The sequence below is a fragment of the Solanum dulcamara genome, chromosome 10 (assembly GCF_947179165.1).
Source record: "Solanum dulcamara chromosome 10, daSolDulc1.2, whole genome shotgun sequence".
NCBI lineage: Eukaryota > Viridiplantae > Streptophyta > Magnoliopsida > Solanales > Solanaceae > Solanum > Solanum dulcamara.
This window is the reverse complement of record NC_077246.1, coordinates 66,861,376-66,889,061: the sequence shown is the minus strand read 5'-3', so window position 1 is coordinate 66,889,061 and position 27,686 is coordinate 66,861,376. Positions and strand designations below refer to the sequence as shown.

The following is a 27,686-nucleotide window of genomic DNA, read 5'->3' as shown; positions in this document are numbered from 1 at the left end:
AATTGAAATAATAGCGTGATTCTTTACAAAAAAAAAAATTGTTCTATAAAACTGTACTCCTGTGAGCCTATGCTAAATTTCTGATTTTCATGAACACCGAATTTTTCTTTCAAAATTATTTTTCAAAATAAATGCGATACAAATTAGTGAAAAACGTAATTCTACTTTAAAATTACAAGTAATGTTTTTAAAAAAATTTCATCCGGTGTTCAGTACCTGCATTGGAGCCTGACTAATTCGAATTCGCGCCGCATAGGTTTCTATTTGAGAAAAAACCCTTTCTACTAAAAAAAATTTCATATCCAGGGCTCGAACCAACCTCTGATTAAGGGAGGAGCATCTTCATCCACTGCACCACATCTTTTGATGATCACAAAGTAAAATTTTCAAGATTTCCTAAAATATTCCCAAAACATAAATCACAATTTGAATCAATACAAGAAGTAAATAAATTTAATTGAGAATTTGGGATTGAAACCCTACTTTATCTTCAAGTAAACTAAGACCTTGAAAATCACGAATGTAAAAATGAACGAAGTTTTTCACATTGAAAAGAAGATACAAACTTGAAGGAGAATTTGAATGAAACTTGCTTGAAACTCTACACTTGACTTTTAATAGAATTCATGTGTCTTGGAGTTTTTGGGAGCGTGAATGAGAAAGTGGTTGATGCAATTTGATATGTTACGCTATAAATGACTTAAAATTATACGAGAAAAAGACCAAAATATCCTTATTTAAATAAAATCGATTTATTTACATCTTGAAAAGGTTTGACACGTAGGCCGTCCAATGCGCCTCTCGAGCCTCACGATGCAGGGTTAAATACGCCTCAAATGTTCCCTGTCGCGACCTCTATCACTTGATGCTTCAGGATCTCGGGTCCATTAAAGTTTAGGGACAGTCGTGGTCGGACCTCGATGCATGGTCCCACTTCTTACATTGAACACTCCCATCTAAATGTCGAAGCATATCTCAATTGATTTTCAATTATTCTAAAGGCCAAATAATTTAATTTTTAAACTCAAAAAAATATGTAAGGCTACACAAACATGAAACAAAATTGGGAGGTATTACAATATTCCTTGAATGATGTCAAACTAGAATATACGAATGAATAAAAATAAATCAATATTCCCTTTGATTGTTTGAAACGATACTTATTATCATGAACTGAACTACATCATATTAAGGTTTGGTGACCAAAACTAGGAAGTATACGAACACACGTATAAGCACATGAACTATAACATGACAATCATAAAACAAGAGCTTCTAGAATTTGTAATAAAGAGGGACTATTACCCTAGATATTTTCATCTGGAAGAGTGAATAAACATGGATACATAATCTTTTATCTTCTTCAGCTTCCCACGTAGCTTTCTCATCTAACTGAGAACTCCATATGATCTTAATTGACAATATCTATTTGGTTCTCAATTTGCAAACCTAACAATTCAAAACCTCAATCAAAACTTCGCTTTATGTGATAAACTATCTTTCACCCCAACACTTTTTATAAGAACAATGAATGAAGGATCACCAACACACTTCTTTAGCATAAAGAGGCGAAACACGAGATGTATGAATCCCAATTTCATATATAACTATAATTCATAAGCTACTTTTTCAATCCTATTCATAATACAGTAGGCACCAATCAATAAGGGACTAAGTTTTTCCTTCTTACCAAATCACATGACACCTTTCACAAGCGAAACCTTAAAAAAAAACAATCTTCTATATCGAACTCCAAATTTCTTCGCCTCATGTTTGAATAAGATTTCCGTCAGCTTTGAACAATTTCTAGTGGCTCCTGAATTAGCTTAACTTTCTCTATAGCTTGGCGAACTAAGTCTGACCCTACCGACGTAACTTCAAATAACTGATAACTACTAATTGAGAATAAATTTTAGACTCATATGAAACTATTATTAATATTATTTTTATAATTATTATAAATATTAGAATTATTTATGTATATTTTATTTTATTTTATTTTATTTAATATGATGATGATATGATATGAGCTTAGCTAAAATGATAAACTGAGGAATCATATAGGTGATTTCAAATTATTTGGAACTAAAGCATAATTATTATGTGTTATCGTTCGTTGTCTATCATTTTTTTAAAATATTAAGTCTAGGCATTTGTTTGTGTATATTCAGACACAAATCTCACATTTGCCTGACCTGATTTCTGACTAATATCCTATTTGACTTAATTTTTCTAAAACACCTTATAAGCTGAAAGCAACTTATAAACCAAAAACAAATAAGTTGAGATTTATAAGCCAAAAAAATACCAACTTATTATTTTTTTTGGCTTATAAGTTGCTTTCAGCTTATAAGTTATTTTAGATAAGCTAAGCCAAGTAGATTCAATTATTTTTTTGAGCTTATTTTAAATACAAAATAATTTTAAATTGGCCAACCAAACATTCAAAAAAGCTAAAAACAACTTATAAACTGTTTTCAGCAATTTATAAGTCAATTCAAACGGACTCTAACTTCGTTATACCAAGCGTTGCGGTAACAAATAAACATATTTCTTTTATGTTGGATATATAAGAAACTAACAAGTCCCTCATTGAGTTTAATATAATAGTATATGACTTATAAAAAAATCACGATAATAATTTAAAAGATAGTTAGATAAACAAATATCATATTTAATTATTATTTTTAGATAATTTAATGAATTTGATTTTATAAATTTTTGGAAGGGGTATGATGAGAATACGCGTGGGCATTTATTTTTTTCTGGTCAAAACTAACCATAATTTTTGTCAAAATTATTAATTTATTTGTGGAGTATGAATAAGTTTGAAATAAGAAGAAAGATACAATTTTCTAATAAGATATCACGAAAAGAAGACTTTTCCTATAATCTTTTTCACCAAACAACACTCTGTGCAAAAGCGAAAAAAATAATAATTAAAAAAATAAAAAAAAAATTCTTCAATCTTCCCTCTCGAGTCAATTTTGTTTTTTGTCAAAATAAATTTTTCTCACTTTTTTAGATCTGTTTTTACTTCAATTTGTCAGTTGCTACAGTCATATAGGTTTGTTTGTGTGTGTGTGTTTATGCACAAAATTGTAGAGATTTTGGTTTGTGTTGAAGCTTGGGAGGATCAAAAGCGGAATTTGTTTTCAAAATTGGGGGAAAAGGGGGAATTTGTTTCGTTCTTTTTTGGGGTTTTTGAATTCTTGTTATGACTACTGCGGAAGCGTTATCTGTGATTCCAGCAGCTGTTCTTCGTAATCTATCGGATAAGCTGTACGAGAAGCGCAAGAATGCTGCTTTAGAGGTTTGTTTTTCTGGGGTTTTGATGAATTTTTGTTTTCGTCTCCATTTTTTGTGATTTGGGTTTGTTTCGTTTTTTCCAAAGCTGGGTTTTTGCCCTCTTGTTTTGAGGATTTGGGTTTTTCCAAAGCTGATATATTGATGCTTATTGATTTTGTGTAGTTGGAAGGGATTGTTAAGCATTTGACATCTGTGGGTGACCATGATAAGATCAATGCTGTTATCAGTTTGTTGTCTCAGGAGTATACTTACTCACCTCAGGCTCATAACCGGAAAGTGAGTTTGAATTTTACTTTTTTAGAGTGGTAGGTTTGGTATAATGGGAACTGATATCCATTATATTGTGGAAAAATGATTTTTCCTAAAGAAATAATTTCTTCGTGTTTCTCGTATGGGTGTGGAAGCAATTTTTCTTTACGAATGTCATGATTCGTACTTTATATCACTTGATCAACAACATATTTTGTCAACCATTAGTAATGCAGAATATCACCAAACACTATTATCATTTGGTACCAACTTTATACCCAACCAAACACAGGAAACTTTTTTCCAGAAAGCATTCTTCTCTAACAAACACACACCTGAGCTGCAGGGAGGATTGATAGGACTGGCTGCAGTAACTGTTGGTTTGACTTCAGAAGCAGCACAACACCTTGAGGTAGGGTGTTTACCTCGTGATCAACTTTGTTTCCTATCAGTTTTCAATTTTGTGGAAATGCGCTATAAAATTTTGGTTTAGCAATGAGAAAGGGTGAGGTTATGCCCCAAGGCTTTGGTCTAGTGGTAAGAGCACAACGCATGATTTGCAGGTTAGGTGCACGTCATGGGTAGATGGGCGGGTCCATTATCCACCAAATTTTTGATTGTGTTCCATTGGCACTCGAGAGTTTCTCGATTATCAAAGAAAAAAAACTGAGGGTGAGGTTATTTGTGCCTAAGTCTGAATTTTAGGTTGGTGTTTTTAGAGAACATCATCTGCTATTAGTAATTACTAATAGATAAGCCTTTGGACGAGAAGAGTGACAAAATAAAACTGAGAATATGCATGTTGAGTTGTTGGTGCTATACTAAGGTGAATATAGGGTCAGGTATCTTTAGCACTAGTTTCAATTAATTTTCTTTGATTGTAAGCTAAAGTACGGAGTAAGAATTTGGGAGAATGATTTGGATGTGAGTTAGTGTGTGTGTATTACTCTGTCCATACGGGTAATTTACTGGATATCAGTGTTTGCATTAACATAGACTTGCTCCTCAAAGAAAAAATAATGTGCATAAAGATGTAGGTTTGTCCACCGTCCTACTACTCATTTCTTTCTTTCACAGGGGTAATCCTGTTTATTTATTTTGAACAAAAGGGGAAGTTCCAATGTCTTCTTTTCATTCTCCACCTTTTATAAATTATGTTCCTATAAAGAAATCCTGTTTATTTGTTTTGTTCTAGAAATCTTCATCTCGTTACAATTGTAGTGCATTTATTCTGTGAATAGAGAACTAAGATTTTGTGCCTACTGTTGTTCTTGCACTACTCGTATTTTTGCAAGTGCCTGGAATAGGAAAGACTTTAGGTTCAGGTCTTTTAAAGATAATAAAACTCCAACCCTGTTCCCGAAAATATGAAGAGGAGAAACTTGAAAGAGTGTATTCATTTTACTTTTCGGTTTAACACTTAACAAGTTACTTTTTGTTTCTAATACTTCTTCCTTGACATCATATGTACCTTTTACCTTTACTTATTCAGAGAACAAGTAGCTTTATATATGGTTGACTTGAAAAGGTTACTGATATTGTTTCTGTGGCTGTTATTGTTATTTTGGGATGTTGCATTGATGATTGTGCTTTCCCCTCCTTTATGCAACTTTCCTCTCATCTGGATTTGATGTCCAGCAAATTGTCCCACCAGTCTTGCACTCTTTTTCGCACCAAGACAGCAGAGTTCGTTATTATGCCTGTGAAGCTTTGTATAACATAGCAAAGGTGAGAAGTTAAAGGAACCTGTACAACACATGTATTTTCGAGTCTTGTTGTTCGGACTTCATCTTTTCTACTTTGCAGGTTGTAAGAGGAGATTTCATTGTATTCTTCAATCAGATCTTTGATGCTTTGTGTAAGCTTTCGGCAGATTCAGATGCCAATGTCCAAAGTGCTGCTCATCTTTTAGATAGACTTGTGAAGGTAATGCATCACTTCATTTGAAGGCATTGGTTAGAGAGGGAAGAGTATGCAAACATTTAAAATGATGTGTTGTTTTGATGATAATGAATCGATATACTACAACAAGGAGGATGATAGAAGGTGTTGCAGAGGAAAGGAGAGTCTAAAGATGAGGCTTGAGTATTTGTTTCATTGGGGAGTTCCGAGTTCAAATGGTGTAAATTTACTAATTTAGGGTAGAAAAGTTGGGTGTCCTTTTCTTTCTTTTCATTTCCTTTCCCTAATTCTTTTTACTGCCAATACTTTATGGGAGAGCGGAGGGCACAGAGTATAGGAGTTGCTTTAATCATAAGATATGCACAGTTTTGGTATTTTGACTGATCAACTTTGGGAGATAACATCGTTCTAAAAAAACTTCTGTTGGGATGCAGGATATTGTCACAGAGAGTGAGCAATTCAGGTGAGCTCGGATTGTTGGAAGCCAGTATCTTCATGCTGGAACTGAAGTTAAAGTTTTCTTGTTGCTGAGATATTATTTGACAGCACTGAATTGGACATTTTATTTCTTACACAGTATTGAAGAATTTATTCCTTTGCTGAGAGAACGAATGAATGTCCTCAATCCTCATGTCCGCCAATTTCTTGTTGGGTGGATCACAGTTTTAGACAGTGTTCCGGATATTGATATGCTCGGTTTTCTTCCTGATTTTCTTGATGGTAATTTCTTGTTTTTCAAAGTCAAAACCTTCTAGTTATGCAACTCAATGTTCTAAATTTGTTAATTCATGTGGTTACTCTTGACTTGATGAAGTGCAGGATTATTTAATATGCTGAGTGATTCTAGCCATGAAATACGGCAACAGGCTGATTCTGCACTTTCAGAGTTTTTACAAGAGATTAAGAATTCTCCAGTAAGATATATGTCATGTGTGGTTTGTTATATTTTTTATTGCCCCCAAAAGGAAAATAAAATTTTGAACGTGCAACTTTTTTCTCTCTAGTGGTATTGTTGAGAGTCGGATGAAAGATATCTGAATATATGTTTGTCCCTCAACGTGTTACTTGAATTTACTAATTACTTTTTTTGAAATTAAAGAACAAATTAAATTTACTAATTTTTGTTTAGTAATTGTGTTTGGTTTTCCATCTGTATAGAAGATAGTTGTCTTTTGCTCTGCTTTTGTATCTGCATCCTTTTGGGTTAGTAAGATTTCTTTTTTCGACAAAAATCTGAAACAAAAAAATCTCATAGCGTTTTGACAAGTTATTGTGCACATGTATACCATATCAATATAATATAATTTGTAATAAAAAAGAAAAAAATGTTTCTTCATCTAAAAAAAACAAAACAACAAAATAAAATAAATTCTTCCTCGCATATACATGTATATTTGTATATGTGTGTAATCTGAAGACATTTGTTCAAGTTATAAAATTGAATTTGAATTGGTGTCATTACATAATCCTTGACCTCTCCCATACATGAGGTTGAAAGTAGTAGTTTTTGACCAACTTCATCTCAGACATTAGCAACTATAGTGAAGTAATCAACTACAATCCTAGTAGCAGTATGAATATGACCATCATTTGTAAGCAAGTGTTTATATGGTAAGGAGCAACTCTAGTCTCAGAACCTTTCAGCCCTCATTTGTTTGCACTTAATAAAGGTCTTAATTGTCTTTGAAAACAACCTTTCTACCTCCATGAGGTAGTGATAAGGTCTGCGTACATTCTATCCTCATTAGACCTCACTTGTCGGATTTCACTGGCTATGTTGTTGTTGTTGTTGTTGTTGTTGAAGGTCTTAATTGTAATCCTTCCAATCTCAGTCATTAAATCCTTTAATTTTTTAGGTTTGAATCTTAATCATTAGATCTTAATATTAAGGAGTCGTTTGGTGTGAGGTATAAGGCATACTAATTCCGAGATAAAATGCAGGATTATTTTATCTTGCGTTTGGTTGGAAGTATTAGGTAATCCTTGAATTATTTATTCCACCATTTATACCTTAGTGATGGGATAAGTTATCCCATATACATGGTGGGATAACTTATCCTATTATCCCGGGATAATTTGTTCCCGACCAAACGACCCCTAAGTTATTTTTTTTTGTTAAAAAAATTTGTGTTACAACTCCTTAATGGGTTTGAAAGATCGGAACGATTAAGAGCTGTAATAAAGTCTTAATATCATTATGATGTCTATCCAAGGACTTCTACAAAGATAAGTTCACCAATTCCATCCATTATACAGACATCGCCCACAATCATTAACTGCTTATGCCACCGCCTACCATTATCAACTAGCATCACCCACTACCCACAACCTCCATCCTCAACCATAACTACACCATTACCAATCACTACAATATGACACCACCATACAACTACTACTGCTAATAACCATCAGCACTAGCTACTACCCGCAACACCACATTAGCCAACACCACCTCCTATCGGCACCCACAACGACTACCGCTAACCATCACTACAACCAACCTCCATATAATTTTCTTAAAATATTTTGCTGATATTGTATTAGACAGTTAGACTAATTTAGTATTTAATTTAATTTAATTTATATTGAAATTTTTATATAAAGACAAGTTTTATATATTCAGATGTTGAAAAACAATCTTTTTTGAGGCTGGTAACTTAGTCTATTAATATCCACAGGTATACTACAACCAAAAGTGTAGTTCCCCTTCAAAAAAGTATTACATCTTACAAAAGCTTTGAGCTTAATCAAACTGATGCCTATAGACAATCTGGTACATCAAAGATGTCTTCTGTTCTAGCTAAAATATCTTGTTTACACCAAAAATAGAAAAGAGCTAAGCAATTCATTCTAATCTTCTGAAGGCTATTCTACACATTCTTAAAGCTCCTATTGTTCCTCTATTTCCAAATTGTCCATCAAATGCATGCTGGGACAATCTTCCATCTCTCCTACTTCTTTGAAGCATTGCCATCCCTATTCCAGCTACCTAAAACTCCTTTAATGCTACCTGGCTTCACCCACCTAATTCCTTTCAGGCAAATGAACATTCTCCATAGCTGCTCAGCCCACTTACAATGCAAAAAAAGATGGTTAATTGTCTCTGCTTGCTCTCCACACAGAGTACATCTAGAGGCAAATTGATAGCCTCTTTTCTTCAGATTTTCATGGGTCATGGGTCATGGGTCATGGGTCAGGACTTCTTCTTTTGATAGTAACCACCGGAAGCAGTTTACTTTGTAAGGCACCTTTGGTTTCCAGATCATCCTCCAAGGCCAGTCTGTCTCTTGGTCTGCAGTCTTGTTGAGTACCTTATATACTGAATTTACTGAGAATTGTCCATGAATGTCACTCTGCCAAACCAGTGAGTCCCTCCCCTCAGTAAGATTGCTGAAATTATCTATTGAGATCTGGAATGCAATTACCTTTTCTATTTCCCAGTCATACAGGTGTCTCCTTAGGAACAAATTCCAGCCTTGACTAGTCCACATTGTGGCCACTGTTGCATGTTGTTGTTGACATAACATGTATAGTTCCGGATGCAACTGTTTCATAGGTGTTGCTCGATTCCATTTGTCCTCCCAGAAAGAGGTCTTTTGACCATTCCCACTTTGATTCTGGATCTGGAATACAACATAGGCCAAAGGTTCCGGATTGCTCTCCATACTGTGCAGTTGTAAGGAGTGTTAACCACTTTTGTCATCCACTTGTCCTCCATGCCATACTTTGCTGTGATGACCTCCTTCCAAAGCATATGATCTTCATTGGCAAATTTCCACAACCACTTCAACATGAGGCTTTGGTTTTCCTTTCTGAAGTTCCTGATGCCTAGGCCACCTGTATTCTTGTTCACTATCAATTCCTCCCATTTAACTAGGTGGAACTTCTTTTTGTCTTCACTGCCTTGCCATGGAAGTTTCTCCTAAGGGCATCAATGCTCTTAGATACACTAGCAGGCATTGGAAATACTGACATCATATAGGATGGTAGTGCATCAAGGACACTGTTGATTCAATATTGAGATCTTAATACAACATCTTAATACTTAGTTGTGTATTCAGATTCAGACATCTAAACTTTAATCCACATCTTAATATTCAAATATGTATTTAGATTCAAACGTCTCAATCATACTACAAACAAATGAGACTTCACTATAGAACTAGATGCCTGACCAGACCTGCATGAACATACCAAGATAAAACGATCTAAGAGAAATAGAGAGCAAAACCTTGTCATTATTTATCTTTAATTTCCTCAGCTCCTCCTCCCATTTTATGATCAACTGAATCAGCATTCTTCACACAGTCCAACATTAGCTTATGCATATGTGAGGAGGGAAAAAATGGTCATCCATCTCTTCATTGGTAGTGCTGGTAAGACAATCACTGGACACAAGAATTTTTTGATAAGTAATATATAATTGAAGCCCTTACGACACCACAATGATCAGGAAAAAACTGGCAACTGTATTGGCAAACTTTTCTTCTAGGGACAGCCTCCTGCTGAACAATTAACCTTTCAAACCAAGGTCAGCCCACAACTCTATAACCTGAACCGGGGAAAGAGCTTTCCTCCTTTTCGTAGATAAAAAAAATTATTGACAAAATAAGGTGTAACTTTACAAGGGTAGCATATGACATACATTTAACTCCCCAAAAATCAAGCTGACTATCCACACAAACTGAATCTCTTATCTACACTGATCCATAACAATAGATATTGGCTCCTTCAAATAGTTCAATAGCAAGAATATGTTGCTAATATTTACTCAATATTCTTCCAAAATATAGCACTTAATTTCCCAGCCACAAGAAAATCTTACTCCCTGCATCACCATCTGTTTAAAATGTTGATGACCAATCAAGTACTTTATCGAAACCACTAGCCAACTGAGGTAGTTGAAAGAGCATAGCTCCTCCTTTTGCCAGTTCAGTTTGGAATTAGGACTTAGGAGCTCTAATATAGTAGTTGTTAAAATTAATATATGTAGGGGAGAGGGGAACGGGTAATGAGGGAGGGGGTTGCAAGGTGGGTAATCAAACCCCCTTACCAACAAGGTGAAAGTTCAGGTACCCAACCAACAAAACTACTAAGATCCCCCTAGCTCTAATATAGTTGACCTTCTATTGCATTTCTAATTATCTTAGCTCAAGATTTAGTTTGAAAATGGCAGGAACAGTTTTTTATGGGACCGAATTATGTTTAAAAACTGGGAGAAATTGAAGAGGTGTCATCAATGCATACCTTATTTGTCTAATATCTGTCCTTCCATGTGTCCGAATCTTCTTTTCTGCTTAATGCGTCATTAAATATATCAATCAAGAGTGGCCATTCAGATACAATCAGATGAATTTGATGCATATGGAAGTACTTTTTGCAACTCTTTAATTCTCTGTATTTTAAGCATAACAAAGAGAAGATTGGTTAATGTAGTGTTTTGTGGAGAAATAATATGGTTCTTGAAGGGAATAAATGTCTTATCTGTATCACAAGGACATTTTTGTCTATCAACATTTGGTTTGAGGCTTCCAACTTTTATAATAATATATAGATTTGTTTGTCCTTTATTAGTTTTCTAAGTTGAAGAATGCTGCTCTTTAAGTCTGTAGATTATGGCCGCATGGCTGAAATACTAGTGCAAAGGGCAGGCTCACAGGATGAATTTACTAGGCTGACTTCTATCACTTGGGTAAGTATGTTGATATGTATGTTGCTTGTGTACCATGTTATCCTGCTTTCTATTGACCAATATTGTGTCTCTTGGCTGTGATATCTTCTGGTGTAAACAATATACTAGTGTTTTAACTTGTCAAATCTGTTTGAATAGATTATTTTGTGCCATGCAGATAAATGAATTTGTGAAACTTGGTGGAGATCAACTGGTCCCTTATTATGCTGATATTCTGGGTGCAATATTGCCTTGTATATCTGATAAAGAAGAAAAAATAAGAGTTGTAAGTGGAAATGGTCCCCTTTTCCTTTTATTATATTTGTGTTTTTCCCTACCTTTCTTCATTGTACTTGCTTCTTTCTGTCGCTCTCACTTTTCTATTCACCTGTGCTTGTCCCTTTTAGGTTTCTCGTGAAACAAATGACGAACTTCGTGCAATTGAGGCTGATCCAGCTGAGGGATTCGATGTAGGAGCAATCCTCTCTGTTGCTAGGAGGTATGAAGTTACTTATTGAAGGATATTTGGATTTTGAAGATTTAAAGAAGTTGAACTGTCTTGATAGTTGATAGTACAGTAGATAATCAATTAAAGAATTGATTAGTTTCATTAAATAATGGTAGTTGGCTTTTTGTTGAAAAGTGATTTTTATAGTAGCCAAATACTTCTGACTATAGAACTATGACCTTAATACTTGAATTTTTATGTTCCTATGTTAAGAAATAGACCTTAGGCCTAACTCAATCCCAAAAGCTAATTGTCCAATATTATATAAGGAGACAACAACCTTTTGCCTTAAGCAATGTGGATTGTGGAGTGACTTGACACTCCCCCTCATGCCCGTACAACTGGAAAATGGCTAACATAACATGGTGGCTCAACATTGCAAAACCAAATCAACAAGGATCAATGGATCTAGATCAAATACCATGTTAAGTTATGGACCTTGAGCTTATCTAGTACGGTCCCTTGATATGGATCTAGTTATGTGACTCTGCAAGATGAAATCAAATGTTCTTTATCTACGACCTATGGTGCTGGTTCGTTAAGAGAGAACCTGTAATCTCTTGAGTGAAAGTACTCAAAAACTAGAATAATTTTCTGCTTATCTTTCCAGTGAATTCAAATAACTTTAAATACAACATTGGTGGATTAACCACCCACCTAATAACAAAGGAAATAACTTCCAACTACTACTGAAATGAGAAAGTGGAGGAATAACTTCCTTACTGCTAATAACTACTACAAAGAATTTGGAAAACATAATTAATAGATAAGCTGAAGTCATCTACTTTCTGATTTCTTTAATTTTTTCATTCGTAAACCGTTGGTAGACTAAAGGGGTGAAGAAACCGAAGTTGTGCAATTCCTTCCAAATGAAAAGAAGCAAGTCCAATTTTTTCTTCTTCTGGTGTTTGCTGGTGTCAAAAGAAATGTTCGCACCTGTTCATCCATCCAAGGGGTCCTCGTGGCCATGAAATTGTGGAGAATCCAGTTTTGTATATTTAGGAATCATGGAATTCCCACTAGTTTCTTATCCTCAACCTGCAACCACTGCTTTACCTTTCCAACCTCGATTGTGACTGCCACTTTCCGTTGCTTCAACATTCACCTTTGAATTTTCTAAATCCTTCGTGAGTGCATCCAAGCGAGCATTTCTGTCTTCCTGTCTTGCTAAATTGGTTGCACGTTCTTCTTTGAACAAAGTCAACAATTGTGCCAATTGTTGCTGGATTAGAACTTGCATAACTCCTGGCTCTGATACCAAGTTGTTACAGTCCCTGAAATGGATCTAGTTATGGGACACTGCAAGATGAAATTAAATATTTTTTTCCTACGATCTATGATACTGGTTCATTAAGAGAGAACCTGCAACTCTTGAGTTAAAAGTACTCATAGACTGGAATAATTTTTTGCTTATCTTTCCATTGAATTCAAATAACTTTAAATACAATATTGGTGTAAACACCCACCTAATAACAAGGAAATAACTTCCTACTACTACTGAAATGAGAAAGTGGAGGAATAACCTCCTATAAAGAAACAGGAAAACATAATTGATAGATAAGCTGAAGTAATCTACTTTCTGATTTCTTTAAAAAATATTTGATAGACTAAAGGAGTGCTAACACTATCTCAATCCTTAAAGCTAGCTCATGAGGGGATGATTGCCCAATATCATATAAGTAAAGCATAACTCAGTTCAGAAATTGACAATCTCTGTTGGGATGTGGGCCATTTCTCTTTCCTGCCTTCCAACTAATTTTCTAGCGAATAGGTTTATATCAGTGTTTTGAGAAGCGAGAAGCGGAAAAAAGCGACGGGGGCTCGCTTCACAGAAGCGAGAAGCGTGAAGCGAAGCGCATGCTTTTTTCAGAAAAAGCGCTATTTAGTATAAAAATATAAAATATAAAATATAAAATATGCATAGATAAATAATCAAAAATTGGCCATGAAAGTGGTCTATGGGCTCCACTTTTTGATAAATTCCCTTTATGCAGTTAATTAAACATCCAATAACCATTCTCCACTTCATATCACCAGCCCACTAGCCTAATAAAACAGCTCCAGCAGTATTAAAAAAAAATAAAGCAGCTGCAGTGGGTAATAAAGCAGCCCTTGTTTTGTGTAATAAAATCACTATAAAAAATTCAACCAAATTTTTCAGCTCAACAAATTAATTAATATTATATGATAAAATGATTTATGAGAAAAAGAAAATCATGATACAGATAGAAAAAAACAGAGCATAGCTTAACAAAACAGAGGTCACTGAGAACCCAAATAAAAAAAAAAGGGCCAAAACATACCAGCAGTTGCGCAGAACTGCACTGCTGGCTGGATAGAAACAGAAAAAGAAGATGAGAAGAAGTGATGAAGAGAAAAAGAGAAGAACATCACAGCGGCAGAAGCTGAATAGAAATAAAAATAGAAAGAGAAAGAGAAGAAGAGAAGAAGAGAAGAAGAAGAGAAGAAAAACTAACCTGGTTGAAGTTTGAACTGACGAAGTCTCGAAGAAGTCACAGCAGCGAATAATTAATTGTAAGTTTACAGATTTGTTCTTTTAAAATAAACCCTAGTGCCGCTTTTAACAAATAAGCGCGCTTTTTTCTCGCTTCAACATGAAGCGCGCTTTTTTCTCGCTTCAACATGAAGCGCGCTTCTCGCTTCTTCCATGAAGCGCACGCTTTTCTGTTTTCGCTTCGCTTCACGGTATTGAAGCGCTAGTGCCTCGCCTCGCTTCGCTTCACGCTTAAAGCGAGCGCTTTAGCGCTTTTTCACAACACTGGTTTATATAATTCTATTAGCTTACCTTCCTGACTCGTGTCTCATTCTCGTGTTGATCGCTCTTCTTTTTCCTGATACGGTAAAGGTTTCATTAAAGGAAGTACCAAAAAGGTACCCAAAAAATGTTACAAGCTCTTACAATTACCAGTTTTAAAAAAGATTTTACAAGCTCCAGCATAGCTGTATCAGTAAACATTCCCAAAAACACCTATAAATTCCATAAGCTGATTTAAGTTATCTACTATATCTCTCTTACCCCATAAGTACAGATTTTCAGGACATCTATTCTTTGATAAAGCTAGGTAACTCCTTTGGTTCTCAAAGCATCTCTTATTCCTTTCCAACCAAATGGTCCAAGAGATGCAAAGAGGTATAGTCTTCTTAGATTTTCTTCAGATCTTTCTCGACTTTCTGAGATTGCCAACATTATCCTGTTAATCTCGTCCCTTTTTATTTCTATTGCCTATTGTTTGATCTTCATGAGGCAACCATTGCTAATTGTAAGACCAGAGAATGTGTAAGAGTTATGTTTCAAAAGCAATTGCTTAGACTGGAAAGTAGAGAGTATCCGATTAGTTACAGGAGTTTGCACAGGTGTACTACATCGCTGATGAGAAAGACTCACTGTATCTGAGCTGCACATAGAAGTGGCAGATACTCAGTGAACTCCTGCTATTGGAACCTAGACTCTGGAGCTTCCAACTTCCAGCAATGACTTGGAAAATGATTTAGGGAACTAAAGCTCCTCAGATGAGAGGCTCATCTTTTGGTGTTAGCTCATGATGCATGTCCCAAACAAATTTGCAAAAAGCAATTACAGTGAAGCAGATGTTTTTGCGTGGAAAAGAAATTGAGAGCAGCAAACACTTATTTTTGCTTTGTACTATAGCTGGATAATTGCAGAACCTGCTTGTCACGATCCTGACCCGTCGTGAGTGGCACCCACATTAACCCTCTGGTAGGGGAACCGATACTACACCCAACCAAGCATACTATCAACCAATATGTATTTAAATATGTGGAAACAGTTTAAATAATTAGTTTAAAAGCTTAGTTCCCATAGACTCAGATAATGTTATCAAAAACATGCGGAAATTACCTCCCTAAAACCTGGAAGTCATTGTACCAGAACTCTATCTAAGGGTCTAGAATAAGGGGATGCAACCCCAAAAACAATAAATATAAAGCAGTAGTCTAAAAAGTCTGAAAGGAAAGGAAAGGACTAAGAGTTAAGATGAATCCATGGCAGGCCAAAAGAACTGGCTCAACGGCCTCTTGAAAATGCCCTGCACTCAACAAAGAAAGAGCAAGTGCAGTATCAGTACACAACCATAGTGTGTACTGGTAGGATCAGACGGCTAATTCCAGTAAATGAAATATGAACAAGAAACTACATTATAGTAAGACAACAATATACAATCACATCAAAGTTATGCCAACTCTTATATCATTATACAGGTAAACATACTCAATCATAATTCAACAGTCAAACGATGGTCTTCTCATGGAACCCATCCCCAAATGGTTAGTGTACCAGTGTGGTACTGTTCCCATAGTTAGTATATCTATGTGGTACTCGTTCCAAATGTACGGGCATGGTACCCGATTCAATTGTACTGGCGTGGTGCTCGATCCAAATGTACCGGTGTGATACCTGATCCAACATGTAGTCTCACTTCACAATCACAACCACAACCACAATGAATAGGCACACACACTTGTACAACCAAGTAATACATTCATTGCATGCAATTTGATCACAAGATGTCATTTCACTTTATGTTCTTTTCTTTTTCCCTAATCATATATCATGCATGCAATACTAGTGAAGTAGTTAATAGACACATATAACACAACCGGGAAAACACAACCATCATCTACCTCGAAACAAGCCTTGAAAACTCTAAAGAACCGAAGCTTTTCCTTTTTCCAATACTTTGGCTCGTTCTTGGTCTAAAACAAACAAAGAATACAAATAATCAATGAACAATGGCCTACATTACCCGGATTATATCAAAATGCTAATCCTTGTCCAATTTCATGATCATCTCCCCTAATTAGGGTTTTTTCCACCATTAATTTTAGGCCAAAACCTTCCCCTAAGAGAATTTCCATAGATTCCAAGGTCTAAGAATCGAATTACAAATTAGAGGAATGAATAACTTACCTTTACCGAAGAAATTGGTGGAAAACTAGAAAGAAATAGGCCTAGGTCGTCACTAGCTTCCCAAGAACGAAGTTGCAAAAATAAAAACGATTTTGAAACTTTTCTGTCTTAAAACTCGCATATGTCCCACTATAGCAGTCCCCGCCATGGCGGGATTCAGCCCGCTATGACGGCTTGCACGGAGACAGAAACTCAGAATTCATGCCCCAATCCCCCATTTCACAACACGACCTCAAATCTTGATGCTCTAAGATAACCCCTTCACGACAAATTTGATTCCGGTAGTTCTACTTACCCGAATTCACTTCCGTAAGGCTGTATGGATTCCTTAACGCCTTAGCTACTAGCTCAAACAATCAAAACTCAGAAATCAACCCCATTCCATTACCGGATTTCCCTAGACCTCACCTGACTCAGATTCCGTCCAAGTTTGGCCTTACCTCGAAATTTCTAAGTTACTAGCCAAAGTTTTCTGACCCAAATTTCTTCCACAGTGACTTATCCATAACGACAGGAACGGGTCGTTACACTGCTTTTGAATAAATTTGGGGTGAGATGGGTAATGCCAAATACTATGATGGAACTCTTGTGCCGCTGGATGTGATACATGTGTATGAATGAATCAAGGAACTTATGGAGATAAACCCAGCTTGTATGTGCTGGGTGATATGGAAGGAGAGGAACCAGGGGTACTTGAGGGAATATACAGTTGTACATATTTTCAAAAATGTTGATGCCTAAATCTGTTAGCTCTCTGATATAATTTTGACAATGCATGAAAATGGTACAATTCATTTGTTCTATGCAACAGTGAACATGCTTCGTAAATGGGTACCGCCATTTTCTACTGCCCGTATGCTTGGCTATTAATAAATTACATATAGAAAAAGCTTATTTTCACCATATAACTAATTTAATAAAAACTGCTATTGGATTATTTTTGAAAATCAAATCATAACAGAGTTCGTGAGAAGAATAGTTGTATCCAAGTGGTTATATGTTATATGTATTGCTTCTAGTTAACTTTCTGTCTCAATTTGTTTATCAGGCAGCTGTCTAGTGAATGGGAGGCAACTCGTATTGAATCATTACATTGGATGTGGACCCTGCTTAATGGACATCGGTCAGAGGTGAAGACCTAAAATTTAATGACGTTCATCTTTTTTATTCTTTTGCACAATGAGAACTCTCTCATGGACTTACTGAATGAGATAGAAGTTTATATCCAAAACTACACTGGTTTATCAGTGGGGATACAATACTGTTATCCATTAATGCTGATATGGAGCCAGAGTTGCTAAAAGTACTGGCTCATGTGTTGTTGGGATGCCTATTAAAGAACAAGGCCTCAAGGTTTTGAAAATTGTTTACAATAGAGGTCATGAATCATGTTTGAAACCTCCAATTGTGTATTTCACAAATTTGTATTTTTCATTTAGAAACTAGTTGAATCTGCATAGAAGAAGCAATTGGCTTTAGAAGGAAAGAAATCTCGGCTCCCTCCTCTTTTTGGTTGTACTTGTCCCTTCTCTCTCTCTCTCTGGAATGAGATGGAGGATTTAGGAAATGTGGTGCTAGTTTCTTTTATAATCTTAGTTCCATATTATACTCCTGTGACATGGTTATTCTTCTACTGCTGCAAATGCTTATTGAAGAACAAGAATGTAAGGTTTTGAAAAGTGTTTACTACAAGAGAGGTCATGAATCAGGTTTGAAACCTACTTGCGTATTTCACAAATTTGTATTTTTCATTTTTTTTTGAGATAAGGTAAGTAAACTTGTCATCCAAAGAATGATGGGGTGATACTTACAATCCATGGGGGCATAACCATGTATTTTTCATTTAGTAACTAATTGAATCTGCATAGAACAAGCAAAGGGCTTTAAAAGGAGAGAAGTCTCAGTTCCTTGCTCTTTGTGGTTGTCCCTTCTCTCTCTGGGATGAGATGGAGGAGCTGGGAATTGTTGTGCTAGTTTCTTCAATAATCTTAGAGCCGTATTATATTCCTGTGACATGGTTATTCCTCTACAGCTGCATCACCTAAGGTTCTGCTGCATCATAGTTGCATTTGATGTTGTCATATTCTATTCTATCAAAATAAAGCTCATTATCCATGCTACTATAGTTGTATTTTCAGGTAAAATCATGCATAAAAAATGGAATACTATTATCATGACAAGTTTTTTACATTATTAATTAGGTGTATATGTTACAAATTCGATTCAACTTTTAGAAGTAGTATTATATATTCGGTATCGGGATAAGTTCATTGATAACACTTGGATAATGGAAGATATCTTATTGTCAGTCAATCAATATATGTTTTGTTCTCAATTTTTTTTGGGGGGTTCTAAAGTTTGATCTGGTAAGTGAATGCTCATGTTTCCAATTTTTCAAAACAGGTCTTGGTTTTTCTGAATGACGTCTTTGACACTCTCCTAAGGGCGCTATCAGATCCCTCTGATGAGGTATCTCCTATTGCTTTGGTTCTTTTTCATTGAGTTTGTCATGCTGGTGTGCTTTGCTAGATGTAGCCATTGTTCTTGCTTCTGATCAACAAAGTTATATCCCAGAATACTTTATCTTGATGGCAAAATGTTGATGGGCAAGTAATAATAGCCCATGCGACTTTTCTGGTAGCATTATGGTTGTGATTTCCAGGCATTTGCTGTCTTTCGAAAGTTCACTTAGGTTTTTGTGCATTAGCTGTGGACTTTGTTTTTTCCCCTAGTGTAGTTTCTTTGCAATTTTGGGCGTAATTCATCCTTCCCTTTTCCGGCACTTTATACCCATGATTCTTTTTTGCACCCCCTTCTTGATTCTTCTGGAAATTTTTACAGCTCAACATGACTTCCTCATTCTAGTTTCCAGATCATCCTTAACCTAAGTATCAATCAGATGAAAAAAGAAGGAAGATTAAGACTTAAAATCTTACCTTACATTAATCATTTTTTATCCATTGTACTATTTTAAGGCTGGTAAATACTTACTGCTTGCATGATTTTCTAAAAGTGGTCTAAACTGCATATATGATATTTGATATTTCCTGAATTCATTGCCACAAATATTCTCTTGTATTGGAGGATGAATGCTAACAATTTATTCTTGACTCTTATTACCTTACTAGTTTTTGGATACGCGCGATGCAAGTGTACTTTATCTCAAGGAGTAAAACTTTATTTAAAATTGTGTTTTTGAGATATAAATAAAAGTGTCAGTTGATGATGGATATTATTTTTCCGTAAAGATGATGAATGTGAGATCCGATATAACTAACTCAATAAAGGATGGAACTTCCCGTAGAAGTCCTCAATCATTCGTCAGCAATTCAAGTTATAATTTGTTCCAGTTTTATAATTCCATCACCTCAATTTTACAAATTATCATACTACCTTTTTAGTTTCAACGAGAGCACATTACTCTTGAAAATCTAAATAGTGTTGGAGGATAGAACATATAAGTAGGCAACAAATAATCCACGAGCTTCAGATGAACAAACCAAACCCCACTAGTGGGATTTACTGGGTATGCTTCAGATGAACAGAAAATCAAAGTTCAATGAAAATCATAAAAATACATACCCAAAGGATATTAATGCGAGTTAGCGAGAAAATTTGCTATTGAAAGATGACTTATACACTGAGTGTAAAAAATATTTACAAAATCAATTTATTTATTCCCTCCATCCCATTTTATGTGAAAGTATTAATGATTGGGGAGTCAACCAATTTTTCTCTGACTATAATTTTCTCAAACTTATTTTAAATAGTTTAAATATTAACAATGTTGACTTGTAGCATTTTCGTGTAATTTTCAAGAATATACCCGAATTCGTAGTACGTTCATGCTAATCCATCCAAAGAATTGATTATAATTAAAAAAGGAAAAGAAAAACAAAATCAATTTCATGAAAGAAAAATGAGAAGAAAATTTGTAGTCATAAAAATATCTGAAAGGGAGACAAATCTGTTCAAGCTCAAATCCCTTAACAAGTCATGGTTTATTACTCATATAAATAATAGTAGCTCGAAGATCAAAGAACATAGGTGAGGAATTTAGAAAGGCTTAGAAGTTTGAAGCCAACTAAATAGGTGTAAATACAAGCAAGCAAAGAGACCATAAAGGAAATGGCTCTTAGGCATCATTAACATGACTGAACATTATTTTTTATAAAGGTATTTATGTTTTTGTATATTATATAATTGTTTAATATATTTTAAAAGGAAATAAATGTCCATCAATATTTTAGGGATAATTTCGTCTTTCAACTTTAGACTTGAGACTTTCCCACTTTTAGTATTGTATGATAAAAAAGTTTATGCTTGACGCTTATTACCTTGTGAAAAAATATTTATACTTGGCCCTTATTAATCTGTCTTGAAATGGAAATGAAAGTTAAAGATGATGTAAGATAATGGGTTAGATGTTCCGACAAACATTGCCTCTCTGTCAAAAATTTGTTTGAGATTGCTGAAGTCATCTTTCTAACTTCCAAGTTTAAATACTTGTCTCAAATGAGTCTAGACACCCACTAATCGGGAAGGTGAGTTTAGATGGTGCTTCCTGCTATTTTTTTTTGTTCTGAGTCTTCTTTAAATTCTCTTCCAGGTTGTGCTCTTGGTGCTTGAGGTGCACGCATGCATAGCCGAAGATCCGCAACACTTTCGGCAGCTAGTTGTTTTCCTAGTTCACAGCTTTCAGCATGATCACTCACTCCTGGAGAAGTAAATGCTGTATTCTTTTTTTGTTTCTTGGGGGAAAATTTAATGGTGTGCTTTTGTTGTTTGGTTTATTGAAGATTCTTTTCTGCTGGTATCTTAGCTTTCCAAATCTCTTTCAGGCGTGGAGCTTTGATAATTCGACGGCTGTGTGTACTTCTAAATGCTGAAAGAGTTTACCGTGAACTGTCCACAATACTTGAAGGAGAATCAGATTTGAACTTTGCTTCTGTGATGGTTCAGGTTTTACTTATTGCTTATTTATAAAGAGAATATCACTGTTTCCAATATACTGAGTGAAAGTGCAACGATATAGAGCTCACTCTTTGTTTTATTTAATTAATTTCATGTGATCACAGAACTCTCAAGTTCAGTTTCGAGATATTGTCTTCTGGGGTTCATATTTAATGTATGGTGCTTAATGTTGTCTTTGCTGTAAGCTGAGTGTGCTGGTGTTTGTTTCAGGCTTTAAATTTGATTTTGCTTACTTCACCTGAGTTGTCTGACCTTCGGGAGCATCTTAAACAATCATTGGTCAAAGATGCTGGGAGAGACTTGTTTCTTTCTTTGTACGCATCTTGGTGTCATTCACCAATGGCAATGATAAGCCTCTGCCTGTTAGCTCAGGTAAGCCTTGAAGCCTGCAAGTTTTCAGGCATTCCTCATACCTGTATCAAGCATTTGGTACTTTGTTTCACAGTGAATATAATGAGCTCCGTCTTTGTTGCAGTCATATCAGCATGCAAGTTCTGTTATTCAGTCTTTGGTTGAAGAAGATATCAATGTGAAGTTCTTAGTGCAATTACATAAGTTGATCCACCTTCTGGAGACTCCAACCTTCGCTTACCTTAGGCTTCAGGTGTTTTGGATTTCTCCTTTATTGATTTTGGAAACATCCGTCCTACCTTGGTAGGAGTCAGGTCTGAGTACACTTTACCCTCCCCAGACCCCACGTTGTGGGATTTCACTGGATTGTTATTGTTATTGTTGGTTGATTGTGAAACTTAGAACTTTGAATTCCTTATATCATTTATGGTTCTTTATGATCCAGAAAATATATATATTAATGTTTGTAATTCCGTTTGCGCTGGAGTTGTCCTGGAAAAGGGAATCTAGTACCAGAGAAACCTGAGTGTCTTATATCTACTAAGCATATATGCTTATCTTTTAAGTGGTAGATTGAGGAAAAGGACATGCATATTCTTTTCTTTTTGGAGTAGATCATTCTAATCATTTGGTCGTGAAAGCTCTGTTCTTTCCATATAGACGGCCCAACTTTGGTAGAGCTGTTTATGAATGTCTTCGCGGTGGACTTGATTTTACGAAAGATGATGAGAACGTGAACTCACAACCATTTATGCGTTGGAGAGATTGTTGATTGAAGTGTAGCTATTAGTTGTTTGTAAAAGCGCTCTTCTTTGCATGTAGCGTGTTCTGTGGAGTGGGCAAACAAGACTTGTGAAAAACATTGCTGCTCCAGTCTCCATTTGCATACATATTAAGAAGGGAAACCAGATTGGAATTGAGAAGTTCATTGCATTACTATCATACTTTCTCGACAATCTGCTTTACTGCACCAATAAGAAAAATCCTGTATGATGTTCTGACATTGCTTTTAACAGACTTCAAATTGATGACCTACCAACGGGCAGAAATATAAATTAAGGTTGGGTGGTGGGTGGTGGTGGTAATGTTATATAGTTGAAAGTTATATCCATTGATTCTCATGATTTGTTCCACAGTTGGGATTTTCGTTGTGCCTTTATCAATTGCCAGCTTTTCCATGTCTTTTTGAGGAGGCTGCAAACTCATAATTGCTTGTCTTTATACCCTATACTGATTTCTTTTGGTAAAAGGATGTGCATTTTACCTACAAATTATTGCTGCATTGCTATTTGAAGTCCCTTTGCTCTAGTGATTTGTTGGTGCTCAAATGAAACCTTGGTTATTAACTGTAAATATACGGGGTGCTAAGGTTAACTCTTTATCTATTATCTATTTTTGTTGCCATTGATTTCTTTAACAACTTGGATTCTTTTTGTTTATGTATTTATTTTTAAAAAACATTTATTATATTCTACCTGTTTTATAAGTTGGTGGTGTTATGTCCAAGACTTGTACATCATATACGATTATCAGGGATGTAATTTTAACTCCTAAATCTGAATATCTGCTCAGTGGCAGTATGAATCTTATATTGGTTTTGTAATATTTCGTTTGTTCTCAATTTTGATGTACAAGCAAGTTTATTGGATTGTTCTCATTTTAACGAATAAGTTCTCTTTTAGGAGTATCTTAGTGGCTCTTTTCTTGCAGCTTCTTGAACCTGGAAGATACATATGGTTATTAAAAGCATTATATGGTCTGTTGATGCTGTTGCCACAGGTATGTTATGAATTATTTTCTCCACTGGTAACTTGAGTTGAAGGTTATTGCTATCAACCACATCTCATTTGTGATGCATGCCAGGAAAAGTTTGCATTTGTAAATTTGCTTGTGCAAGTTGAGTTTCTGTTGAATCATATGTTTAAGAGTACTGACAAAAACCATTCACTGGATCGCATTAGTTGTTCAATCCATTTACTATTACTATATCCTATGAGTTAGCATGTCATGGCTATTATTTCCAGCTTATACTTGAAATAATCACTCGTGAGTTGTTGTTTTTTTATTTTAAAATAATAATTTTGGTGTTAGGACCAGATTGAAAAACCTTGATTATCCCACCGATACTTGCTATCTTCCATCAGCACAGGTACGGAGTAATTCCGCATCTCCACCCACTAAGGCTGAGGCAAATGGGAAAAATCGCCTATTGTCATTTGTCTGTACTGGGATTTGCTCATGAGTTGGTTTTTATGATAGTAATACAGTGAACTCTTTACAAGAGCTTATCCAATTGATTTTTCCTGATTATCACTCTTATATGCACTATGCACAACTTACAAGTATTAAGCTGCACATAAAGTTTCCTAATGTAGATATTATTTATCAATTGATGTAGCAAAGTGCGGCCTTCAAGATTCTTCGTACTCGGTTGAAAACTGTTCCTTCATACTCTTTCAAGGAAGAGAAAGTTGCACGAACATCGTCTGGGATTCCTTTTTTCAACGGTGGAGGTGGATTGCAAATTTCCGAGGATAGCAACCCAAATGAGAATTCACATGATATGCATAACGGAATAAACTTTGCTTCTAGGCTGAAGCATTTTAAGCAAATTCAGCAGCAGCATCGTTTGCATTTAAAGTCACAGGCTCATTCACGATTTAGTTCTGCTTCATCAATGAAGGTTCGTGTGCTTCATAATAATTTGCTGATAATATTTTGCTTGCATATTACACTCTGATACTTGTCCAAAAGTTATATATCTGAAGTTAGAAATATCCTATATGTTAAGGTAGTTAATTATTTCCACCGTAATGCACTGCTTATCTGTCTGTCTGGGTTGAGTATGGAGAAAAAGAGTTCTCGTACTTCTGGGTTGTTCTTTTTATGTGCCAATGACAAATGATGGATATATTGGTGTGGGTTACATTCGCGATAAACAAGTGCTTTGTAATGAGGGCTGTATGTGTTTCATTATTGTGAAGTTCCATATCTCTATTATGTGCGTCATTTTTATATAGGAGAAATTCTCGGTGGGCTTCTATCCAACTCCAACTGGTGCACAAGTTCAGAACTCCGGGGAGTATAGGCCTGCTCCTCTACTCTTTTCCCAACTTAAATACTAGACTTTAAGTTTGAGTCCATGATTTATCAGCTCCATAGATTTATGTTGATAGTTGTGATAGCTGTTTTTTGCCTTTTTGGGAGCTGATAATCTCTTTGTAATGCTTGCATCTTCTTGATGCTATTTGTTAATGATATCCTTCTTATTTCATCAACAAAAAAAAAAGTTCCCTGAATATTCTACTAAGCTAAAGACAGGGAGCAAACTAATCCAAAAAGTTATCCACACTGTTTACAAGGGAAAGAAAGTTCCAACTGAATAAACATTCCAAACATCTAGCCTTGAGGGTGTTATAGGAGTCGAGATTCCATCAACCCATTTGCTATTTCTCACCTTCCAGAGACACCAAAAAATAACTGCTGGAATCATTCTCCAGATTCTTTTGACGGTTTTGTCAACTCTCTCTAGTGACCAACTTGCATAGACATCTTTCATGGAGAAGGTATTACCCATTGCCATTGGAGCCCACATATAGAGTGGAATAAGTGCCATAAGTCAGCTACTGCAGGGCAGTGCAAAAAGAGATGGTTTACAGTTTCATTGGCTTGCTTACACATGAAACATTTGTTGATTAGAATTATTCCTTTCCTCCTGAGATTGTCTTGTGTTAGGCAAGCCTCTCTAAAGGCAGTCCAAGTGAAGCAAGAGACTTTGAGAGGCTGCCTAGTTCTCTAAATATGTTTCCAAGGCCAGTCCTCAAGGATGCCAATCTGAGAGCTCCAGTAGTTGTAACTCTCCTTCACAGTGTAAATCCCATCCTTTGATTTGCCCCAAAGGATTCTGTCTGGGACTTTCCCCACCATAGAGCTTTCTCCCAATGTTTCTATTAGTTTGAGGAAGTCATTAATTTTCCAGTCTGAAAGTTGGAGACCAACAGTTGTTGTGTCTATACTAAGCAATTGTGACTTCCTTGTTCGACGCTATCCGGAACAATGTGGGTAAAGAATCTTTCAGTGAAGTGTCCCCAAGCCATCTGTCTAGCCAGAATCTAATCTTAAGCCCATTCCCTGCCTTGAAAGTGAAAGTAATCTTCCTGAAGACTACTGATGTGTTTCCAGACCCCAACATCATGTGGATCACTACTTTTCTTTGGGCTCTAGTGATCTTGAATGCCATATTTAGCTATGTACATACTTGTGATTCTTTCACCACTCAACCGAAGCCCTGAGACCCATATACTCTGTTATGTTGAATAAACCTTTCTTTCTTTTCTAAAGTTTGCTCTTTTGAGTGCGTTGGAATCTTAGCTTGAACTTATCTTAATTCAGGAGTTATGAAGACCAGAAGAATCAAAACAATCTGCCGCAGCAAAAGACTTGAACAGGCCTTCTTCAAGAGCATCGTGTAGAGCCCCAGTACCGTTGCAACTTTGATTGTTTTCTCTTGCTCCTAATCGAGGTTTCTTCTACAGCAATCTTGATTTGCTTTCTTTTTCTTTTTTTGGAAAGCATAGTCAAGCTCCGCTAAGTTGTAAATTGTATATCTAGTTGTTTGTTTTGTCAAAAATTCATTGACTTGGAAAGTGGAGAAGAGGTTATTACTTTTAGCTTTGGATATTCCAAAGCTATCTTTAAAAGTCTTTGAAAGATATTTAAAGGTAAAATTAGCCCATGTGGTTATGTTATTTTTTTTGTTGAAGGGAGCCTTCGAATAACATCAAAATTGTCTCTGTATGACCTATAGGTCACGGGTTCGAGTCGTGGACAGCCATTGATGCTTGCGTCAGGGTAAACTGTCTACATCACACCCTTTCGGGGTGCGGCTCTTCCTCGAACCTTGCGTTAATGCAGAATGCTTCGGGCATCGGGTTGCCTTTTTACCATGGGCAAATGGGTAGATGGTAGGATCTAAAATGTTCCTTTTATTCATTAGTCTTCTGTTACAGAGAAAGATTCAATTTGTGTATTGTGAAAACTGTATCCTTCAACCCATTCTTGTTCAATTGGATTTGAATAATTCTCAAAGCTTGTGTTTTGGGATATTTCCCATGTTTTCTTTAAAATAGTTGTTGCTATATTAAATTAAATATACAGGTTGATCCTAAAGAATCTTATTTGAACCCATTAGGAATTCCCTGCTTCCAAGGAAATAAGGGTTTTGGTATATTTATCTGCAGAAAGAAATTTAAAACAAGAAGAATTCATGTCAAGATTGCGGGCTCGTTTGATGGAGTGTATAAGAATAATGCTGAATATGGTGTATTAGTAATGTTGGAGTCAGTTATGTTTGACATTATTTTTTATAGCTTGTTTGGTTTATTGTATTAAATGAATAAGGTGTATTTGTATTATAAGACTTCATATTGTTAGTACCATGAGTTACTATCTATTGTAATAATACTGAATATGGTATATTTGGGGAGGGTTGTGTATATGCAGACTTTTCATCTATTATGGAAGGTAAAAAGATTGTTTTCGATGAATTTTTGGGTCAAGAAAAAATAAATTCAAAGCAGGTCTAGAAAAGGAATTAACAAGAGTGAAGGAGAAATGGAAAAATACTATAGGGAGCTAGTCGAAGCATTTGAAAAAAACAAATACAACTATAAGATAATCAAAGTGCAAAAAAAAAGTACATCGAAGTACAGGAAACTTATTGAGTAATAATACGACTACTAGTATGGAAAAATAAGTGAGACAACGTTTTATTA

The 27,686-nt window shown here is 35.5% G+C and overlaps 1 protein-coding gene across 3 annotated transcripts; it reads left to right on the top strand.

Annotated features, from left to right (window-relative positions):
- The first annotated feature begins 2,930 nt into the window (after window positions 1–2,930).
- Window positions 2,931–26,660, top strand: LOC129871763 (protein VAC14 homolog). Of its 3 annotated transcripts, none has more exons than XM_055946745.1 (21): window positions 2,931–3,313; window positions 3,472–3,585; window positions 3,851–3,970; window positions 5,197–5,286; window positions 5,365–5,484; window positions 5,895–5,923; window positions 6,038–6,180; window positions 6,280–6,374; window positions 11,066–11,152; window positions 11,310–11,417; window positions 11,539–11,630; window positions 17,636–17,717; window positions 18,991–19,056; window positions 21,197–21,312; window positions 21,429–21,549; window positions 21,772–21,933; window positions 22,037–22,165; window positions 23,623–23,691; window positions 24,311–24,595; window positions 24,933–25,000; window positions 26,305–26,660. In XM_055946745.1, exons 1-21 carry the CDS (start codon window positions 3,218–3,220, stop codon window positions 26,354–26,356), a joined length of 2,244 nt encoding a protein of 747 aa, XP_055802720.1. In that variant the 5' UTR covers window positions 2,931–3,217; the 3' UTR covers window positions 26,357–26,660. The 3 variants fall into 3 exon arrangements, with proteins under 3 accessions (XP_055802720.1, XP_055802721.1, XP_055802722.1); XM_055946746.1 differs by having other exon boundaries at window positions 2,933–3,313; window positions 3,905–3,970; XM_055946747.1 differs by lacking the exon at window positions 24,933–25,000 and having other exon boundaries at window positions 2,935–3,313.
- Window positions 26,661–27,686: the final 1,026 nt, after the last annotated feature.

Bases quoted from the DNA above. Each gene is read 5' to 3' on its own strand.
- LOC129871763 (XM_055946745.1), top strand. From the start codon at position 3,218: ATGACTACTGCGGAAGCGTTATCTGTGATTCCAGCAGCTGTTCTTCGT. The intron at 3,586-3,850 runs GTGAGTTTGAAT...AACCAAACACAG, and splicing joins CTCAGGCTCATAACCGGAAA to GAAACTTTTTTCCAGAAAGC. The intron at 11,153-11,309 runs GTAAGTATGTTG...TGTGCCATGCAG, and splicing joins GGCTGACTTCTATCACTTGG to ATAAATGAATTTGTGAAACT.